The 8,603-nt window shown below is 40.7% G+C and overlaps 2 protein-coding genes across 2 annotated transcripts in view; one reads left to right on the forward strand and one right to left on the reverse strand.

The window, feature by feature from the left end:
- The window catches only part of pcsk2 (proprotein convertase subtilisin/kexin type 2), a 35,568-nt gene extending 30,822 nt beyond the window's left edge, over positions 1-4,746 (forward strand). The window contains exon 13 of the transcript XR_006928867.1: positions 4,702-4,746. The gene's annotated coding sequence lies outside the window, so the exon portion shown is untranslated. The remainder of the gene's footprint in view (positions 1-4,701) is intronic.
- Positions 655-7,679, reverse strand: LOC124403251 (filensin). Its single transcript, XM_046876912.1, has 8 exons — positions 7,309-7,679; positions 6,918-6,978; positions 6,439-6,534; positions 4,835-4,927; positions 4,048-4,161; positions 3,418-3,638; positions 2,895-2,989; positions 655-1,609 (listed from the first exon to the last, which is right to left on the reverse strand). Exons 1-8 carry the CDS (start codon positions 7,677-7,679, stop codon positions 789-791), a joined length of 1,872 nt encoding a protein of 623 aa, XP_046732868.1. The 3' UTR covers positions 655-788.
- Between the last annotated feature and the right edge of the window lie 924 nt (positions 7,680-8,603).

Here is an 8,603-nt window from a genome sequence, read left to right on the forward strand (position 1 = left end):
CTGTGACCTCCACGTATTGATTTGCACTGTTGTTCTCCTATCTAAGGAGACCAGTGTTGAACAGTAAGGAAGTAAATGTAGCTCGTTAATGTATTTAAGTAGCTTTTTCACGTATCTGTTCTTTTCCATTCGGGGAGAAATTTACTGCAACTTCACTACATTTCAAAGTCAAATATTTTACTTTTTACTCAAATACATTTTGTGAAATAAAAATTAATTTTTATTAATGAGGATAAAAACGTAACTGGTCAAACACGTGGCGAGTCACCAATCAGGATCGAGCGCACGCTCTGTTTTAAACTTGTTTTGATTGGTGCTTGGTGTATCTACTGTCCTCAGAAAGTAGATTATGCAGAGGTCATATCTGTACTCCACTGGGCCACCTTCATGTAAAATGGATGAACGTCACCTCCAGCTGTCTCACTTTGACAAACACGTTCAGTTCACAGTGCAGAGAGAGAGACAGAGAGGCTTGACACCATCTGAATCCATACTTATTTGATACATACATACTTTATTATTCTTTTACATGAAGTATGCTGCAATAGCCGTGACCTGAAATCCATACTCAAACAATACATGCAACACTTTATTAAAGCATGTTGATTATTTATTCATTAACTTGTACACTGCAGAATGTGCAACCGTTAGCTACTAATTTCTTTCAAATATACAAATCAGAGCAACTCGCTGAATTCAGTGATTTCTTGGATTTTTAGCTGTAGATCAAAAACTCATGGCGAAGGTAAACCACTGTTTTAAGAATAAAAAGCAGCACCAAAAACCTTTTACTGAGCCCTGTCCAGATGCCTCTTCTTGCTCTTCTTTTCAATCATAGTCTCCACCACCATGGAGGTTTCCTCATACTCCTTCACTCTGAGGTCAGGTGAAAGCTTCTCCACCGACTCCACAACTTCCACCTTCTCATAGCTTATGGAATCAGGAGTTATGCTGGAGCTTGAGGTCTTGGATCCATGTTGGCCACTTTTTTTTCTCTTTTCCTTGCCCTGCTGTGGATCTTTGGGGTCGTTATTATCTTCCTTGCTACTTGCCTCGTCGTCTTTCTTTCCGCTGTGGTTGTCATCAGGAGGACTGGGAGGAATTACTGGAAAGCTAGGGGTGGCAGGGGAGGGACTAGGTGGAGGAGAGGGATATTTGTGCACACAGGGATCCAAAGGGGAGATGTCGCTGTCACAAATGGTGACGACGATGTGGCCAGCAGAGGGCGTTGTGGTGTAGAAGCAGGGGTCCAGGTAGCTGGATTCACCTGTCACTAGGACGTAGCGGCCTTTAGTGTAGAAATCGGTGACAGGTTCAGGCTGCCTGAACCGTCTCATGCGGTTGCGCACAATGTTGCAGAGGGTGTCGAATGCCTTGCTGATCTGGGCACCGTCGGGCATGTCGTTACGAGCCGCAGCCCTCGAGAGGGCAGCTTGTTTCACCTCAGCTTCAAATTCAACTGGGTCAAATGCATCTTTCTCTTTTTCCTCTTGCACACTATCATCTGTCATGTCTTTGGAAGTAAGATCCTTCTTCTGGATCACCTTCTTGGCCTGGTTCTTCTGACGAGGTTTGACACTGGCAATGTCCTGGAAGGCTTGAGTGATATCTGAAAGTAAGGGTCAATCAGGATCACTGTCATAATGACAAAAACATTGCAAGAAGCAAAAACGCAAAAAGAGAAGAGTAAAAACAGTCAAGGAGCTCAAACTGCAAGAAAAGACAATCTAGTATTTAAATGAACACACACGTAGGAAAAAATGGAAAAATATATATTTTAGGCATCTGTTAAACCCCAAACAGCACATTATGCCTACGAACATGATCCCATTTCACTTGTCTGCTTTATTACGGCCCTCATTTCCAGAACATCGGTACATTTGACAGAAAATGACATAATTATTTAATGATAAGCAAGCTAATTGCTGAGGCTAAAATCAAGCTAATAGTCAGTATGCGAACACCAGAGAACCCCCCCCACACACACACACACACACACACACACAAAGACTTATCACACCTAAAACCCTTATTTTCCTCCACTTAAAACACACAATTGCGTTAAATGAATCACTCGAGTGTTGTTTGGAGCACACGGCAATTAGTCAAACGATTCACACTTGCACAGTGTTGTGCCAGAGGAGTTTGTTGGAAAGGTCAGCATCATGCATCACTTTTAGCAGATGCCTTGCACCGATCCAACTTCCTCCCAAAGCACCTTAGACAGAAGGACATGGTAAGGAAAGCGTGATAACCGACTTGTATGCAATATCAGGAAAGGAAAGAGCAGAACCCAGTGGCCAGAACCCGATACACGGACCTGCAATACGCCTCATATACATCAAATACTTGCTTTTATTTTTCTCTGTAATTAGACTAATACATTAAGATTATTTCTACCTCTGCACATAGTTCTGGTGTAATCATAACTTTTTTTAAGGTACACATAAATAATAGATATGTTCTTGTTATGCCCCGAAAATGTATTGAGTTCCATTCTAAACTCTCATATATCCTAAATAGAAGCAGGAGGCAAAGAATATTATGTATTTTATATATTTAGACATATATGTGCTGCTGTTTTGAGACTTAATTTCATTATATGATGCACAGTAAATGCACCACTCTTAGATGATTTATAAAAGATATTATTCAATTATCCAGAATTAAAAGGCTCATTGCAGCCAGTGGCAGTGTTGCCAAATTTGGAGAGCCCAATTTTGGTTGGCCCAGTGATTAAAAACTATAAACCAGCCCAATCTGTACCTCTTTGCCAGATATATGTTAAACCCTATACATTTAAGTATAGATTTTAGATTAAAATAGCACAAATGGACCCCGGTGCACCCCCTCCCTCCCTTTCCTCCCTCTTCATCACCCTCCTCCTCCGTCACCTTTCCCTCGGCTGGTCATGGTGGAGCTGTGAGACTGTGATCTGTAATTGCTGGTGAACAGACTAATGGGGGTTCCAATTATAGCTGAATTCAATCTGTGAAAGAGAGTGAGACAAGGCAAATCACAACAAGGCAGAGCATCAGGGATACCTGTTTCCAAATGTCTGTGTGAAACACAATGCTGTCATGAATATCAATAGAAACTATATAATCCACTTTTATTGTTTTAAAACACTTAAAAAAGGTTTAGTCTACACTGTAATTGGTCCACACCAGAAAGTTTAATAGGCACATTTAAATAATAATAATAATAAAAACACACAACCTTCATGATTTTATGTGTGACACCAAATTTAAGATAGATTTGACTTCTTACTATTAAAGATCGTCATAGAAACAAGAGTTTAGTCGAGTTCCTGAGATGGTACTGCCACCCTGTGGCTACGTGGCATAACCCAGGTTTATGGAGAAATATTTTAGTAGGCATCTAGTAAAGGTTTCAGGATCTCCACAATCATACAACCTGCTGTCTTCATTCTCGATGATTCTCTTGTATCTTTCCAGCTCGTTCTCCAGGGAGCTTTGGTACACGACCAGCTGTCTGCACTCGCTGGTGTATTTCTCCAGCAAGTGCTCAGCCTCCTCGATCCCCTTTCTGAGGGTTTCGATTTGCTCGTTGTACAGTTGGATCTCTTCATCATAGCTCTCCTGAGTGATTTTGATGCCCTGCTCCAGTGCTGAAGTCTGGGAAATGAAAAGATGCAGTATATATAAGAGGCATTGCAATTAATGCTATTTTATAGAATGTTTTATATTCTATTAGATTATATTTTAATACTAATATTCTGATGATCTATTGAAAACACAATAGAAGGAAAATCCACACAGACAATAACAAGGACTCAGGATCAGACTTGGGACACTGGAGCTGTGAGTTAGGCTTATCGATTTGCCCACAAATGATAAATGTTGAGATGCTCATTTGAAAAAAAGTAAATGAGGGCTAAACTCCTGGAGCTCTTCGACATAGTGTTTGATTTCTCACTCCTGCACTTTTCTAAATGATCTCCACTGACTTGCATACGTGCAATACAAGGACAGAAACAAGACTAATAAAAGATCCCGCCATTCCACCGTCTCTATGGTGACCTACCTCGGTTTGGAGCTTGTGCTTCTGCGCCTGCAGCTGGCAGAGAGCACTCTTACACTCCTCTAACTGAGTTTTCAATGCAGGAACTCTCTTCTGACTTATCAGCTTCTCCTGTTCCTGTAGGAACGACCCAGAGCGAGAGAATAACACTTTTATTAGAAACACTTTTCTTGCAACTTTGGGAAAGACGTTGGAGATTTGAAGGTTGTGAGTTCAAATCCCAGCCACACCAAGCTACTCCTTTTGGGCCCCTAAGTAAGGCCCCGTAACATTATGTGATTATGCTCAGTTGTATGAATGAAATAAAGAAGTTGTTCAGGATAAGCGCCTTATAACCTACAGCGCACCAAAAAAACGACATCAGGTTCCACTCCTGGTAGACAAGAACAGCAGTCCGATTGGTAAAACTAATAATTTTACATAGATGACGATTTCCAATGATCTAGCCTAAAACTGGGAGAAGCAAATGCTGAAGTAGTGAGGCAGCAACCCTGCATGCTTTATGATCACTCTGCCCCTCTCAATTACAATATAGCAGTGTTACACATGCTAACTAATTAAGCACTCCATAATTACATTTAAGAACTGTATCATAATTAGGAACTAAGTGTGACAAACCCGAGAGTCTGCCCTAAATATAATGAGCCTTTCTTTGCATCTCTCTCTCTCTCTCTCTCTCTCCATCTCCCTCCTTCTCTCTTTCAAGTCATCTGATTCTGATGCTGCCTAACAGTGACACATTCCTCTCATTTCCCCCCTGTGGCACTATCACACCACAAAGTCACCTTACCTCTGAGAGCCCGACTGACACACTGGGCATTAAGACAACAGTCTGGTTGATCTGGTGGAGGATGTTCAAGTATGTCTGTATCTCACTAAGGTTCTGTGGAGGACAAAAAAAGGATGGGGAGAAATGTTTGAGAAGATTTCACTGGCCATTATATTATACATTATATATTGCCAAAAGTTTGCGGACACCTGGTCACAAGTGTGGCATGTGCTTTTTTGAGTATCGCTTTCCACATTTAGTTCACTTCTTAGTTCCTTCACTATTTTGGGAAGATGTTCCACTAGATTTTGGAGTGTGCTTGTGGAGATTTGTGCTCATTCATACATGATGTAGGTGAAAAGGCCTGGATTGAGCAGATCTTCATGGAGCTGGCTTTGTACACAGGTGCATTGTCATGCTGGATGAGGTTTGGGTCCTTCAGTTCAAATGAAGGGTAAAGTTAATGATACTCTATCTAAAGACATATACGATTGTGCGCCTCTAATTTTGTGGTAACAGTTTAGGGAAGAACCACATATGGCTTGAAAGGTCAGGTGTCCCAATACTTTCGTCCATTTAATGTATGTGTGTGTGTCATTATGCCATTATGCTATCCAATAGTATCGAATCTTACAGTTTCCATAGATTTTTTGTTTCATTTCTCATAATGTTAATAAATCGGTACCACTGTTAAACTTTGGTACTTCAGATGAGAGAATTCAGATCATTCAGACCAAATCTCTCATTTAAAGCTGTGTTAATTATACATAATTACACTTTCAGATAATATACAGTAATGAATCTAGTTTTTGGATTATTGTGCTATGATTATTCATTTGTTTTTTTGAATATCGCATGACCGTTTAGTCGTTTGCCCCACAGAAACGCTGACTCAGCACACCTCTCAGTGACCATCCTCACCTCAAAAACAACAGCGCTATTGTAAACCTCACTTCACGTCACTCTTTACAATAGACCGTGATTAGGAAATAAATGCAATGCAAATATGGAATGCTGTGCAGTGATGAGAGTTTAATTATAAGACATTTCAGACATTGCATGCCTTATATTTAGTACAACAGATCTTTTAGTACAACAGGAAGTTTCCTCTTTATTCTTTCTAAAACTTTTAACTGTCCTGTACTCAAAGCAACGCTAAAGCCTTTGTATTTGTCTTGGTAGCAATAGATTCTATATATATGGATATGTGCGTCTTTGGGTGGTCGTGAACTACATTGCCCATCAGCCCTGTGCATGTCACATGACCTTCACTCATGTCACACTCTCACCTCTGACATGGCACTATGTTTATTTCATTCGGCTCAAAAATTTATTAATTCATCCAGGGTCAGCCTTCCTATAAATCATTAGTGATGCAGTTGCATTGCAGTACATGAAGTAAAGGGTGTGAATCAGCAGTTAATTAAAATCTGTCTTTTGAAACTCAAAACCATAACAACTCAAGCATTACATGAGTGTGTTGAAATACTGCAGATGTTCCACCTTCATCGGTTGATGACTGACCTCACTAGTTGACTCGACACCTTGACTTTTTGCTGCCAGAAATCTATGTGAAAGAACTTCATAGAAAAAGTGAGCAAGCTGGAAAGCATTGCCCTCATTACCTTTTTATGTCTTTCCTTCGTGGCGTTTATGTCGTCCTGCAGGAACTGAGATTCGATCTGAAACTCCAGGTTCCTCAGCAGTGCAGAGTCTGCTTCCTACAAATTTGGAGAAGAAAATGAGGAATCAGACAACCTTGAAAGTATTATATCTCAGGAACAAAAAACTGTTGATCTAAGAATGGAAAAGTGTATGTGTGTGAGAGAGAGCCGTGTCTGGGAGAGTAAATCATGCAACGTTTACATTTTTTCCCTCTGTTACGCTTGACAATTGCCTTTTATTTGAAGATGAAGCAGATTCCTATTATCGGCAAAACATTGTGAGGGTTCTGTTAGCCCTAATTCTCAATCCTGTTAGTCATGCCTACTTTTATTTCATGGTTAAATGTACTGAAGATAAGCTCGAATTTCCGTCGGAAGGAGTGGTAATTGGGTAGGTTTACGCAGAACATAAAATAATAATTTTGACATTGTTCTTGTACCTTATTGAGCTGCTCTAGAGTCCCTCGAAGTTGGTCTTGGTATTCACACTCATTTCTGTATCTGTGAACAAACCAAAATGTTTAACACTTTTTTTTAGCCTACATTACGAATTTATATATGTACAGTAGACAGATGTGTATACTGAGGTTATGCATGCAACAGATGTTCAGATGTTCATCTTGTTATGCAAATTTGGTGTGAGATCTATTCCAGATGTTCAGATCAAATAAATAAAATGAAATACAACTTTTATTATTTATCCAGGAAATCGTTTTTTTCCCCTAATATAAAGTTGTATTTATATATTCATATACATATAGCATTTAAATCGAATAAAATCAAAGAAGATGACCTGAACATCTACGGCTATATCTAAGTGTTGGACCAGACCTGTCAGTGAATTCTTCCAGCATGCGCTCAGCATCCTTGAGTTCTCTTTCCAGTTTGACGCGCTCACCCTGAAGTTCACGAATGCGCTCTTGGTTTGTTCCGATCTGCTCAGCAATGACCTCCTCGAGTCCGGCTACCTCTTCCATGTGCTGCAGCGTCTCCAGCTGCTTGCGGAAAACCGCATTCCGCTGCTCCAGCACACGGGCCCTGTTGATGTAGCGGGCGAAACGGCTGTTCAGCTCCTGTAGGCTCTCCAAATCAGGCACCATGCTGGAAGAGGTTTCAGTCCCTGCTTCACCTTGATCTTCGAATGCATCAGAGTGTTCGTATTTTTCCTTGTGCACTTCATGCAAGTAGCTGGACTTGAACATGCTTGGTGGTCTCCTTCTCCCAGTGTCCACAGTGATACTGTTTTAGTGAGTAAAAACTGGGTTGCTCAATCTCTGCCACTTCATGCCTTACTGACTAACTGTGACATAGCAGCAGAAACAGGTTTTGTCACACAATACAATGTTTTAGAGGCTTCCAGTTGGATCGTGGTGCCACTGTAGCAGTATCCAGCACTGGCATTGGCATTGTTGACTATGCAAAAGCGAGAGGAATGCGAGGACAGACTGCTGTGTCAAGCAAATCTTTGTAAATCTGCCTTGTTTTCCGCTCAGCTCTGTGCTTCAATTACACGCTTTTCTAGAGCTAAGCTTAGCAGTGTAAACAGAAAAGCCAGGAACGATCTAGCAACATCTCCAGGTGCACCTAAAAGCTTGCATGCTCACATCTGTGTTATGTAGACAATTTCACAAGTTAGCTTCTGATGCTTGCAATTCTGGATTGAGTATAATATTTAATTAAATTCAGTTTCATTTCTGGAGCACTTTAAACAATGGATATTGTTTCAAAGCAGGTTTACGGAGATGAAGCTCGATTAAGCTCGATAAGTTCGTTTCTTATTATTTTATTCCTAATGAGCATGCCAGTGGTGACTATGGGAAGGAAAACCTCCCTGAGATGACTCGAGGAAGAAACCTTAAGAGGAACCAGACTCAAAAGGGAACCCATCCTCACCACCATATGTCCATTCATTCATCTATTTCACAGACACACACAAAATCCCTTTGTAAAAATCACTTCTAAAACACAGGGCACACAGTAATGGTCATGCAGTGTAAGTATATCAGAAATGAGTGTGAGTTTGTGAAATAATAGTAATACACTCCCGCTCTTAAAGCTTGTAAGTGCCCGCCTTATTGACCCAGATGCATGTGAAGCCTTGGGCTGAGCTCAGGTGAGAGCTAGTG

The sequence above is a fragment of the Silurus meridionalis genome, chromosome 2, assembly GCF_014805685.1.
Source record: "Silurus meridionalis isolate SWU-2019-XX chromosome 2, ASM1480568v1, whole genome shotgun sequence".
Taxonomy (NCBI): domain Eukaryota; kingdom Metazoa; phylum Chordata; class Actinopteri; order Siluriformes; family Siluridae; genus Silurus; species Silurus meridionalis.

Coding starts and splice junctions, on each gene's coding strand:
- LOC124403251 (XM_046876912.1), bottom strand. CDS start 7,679: ATGTTCAAGTCCAGCTACTTGCATGAAGTGCACAAGGAAAAATACGAA. Junction 6,979..7,308: donor CTGGAAGAATTCACTGACAG/GTCTGGTCCAAC, acceptor GTTTGTTCACAG/ATACAGAAATGAGTGTGAAT. Junction 4,162..4,834: donor TGTCAGTCGGGCTCTCAGAG/GTAAGGTGACTT, acceptor TCGTTCCTACAG/GAACAGGAGAAGCTGATAAG.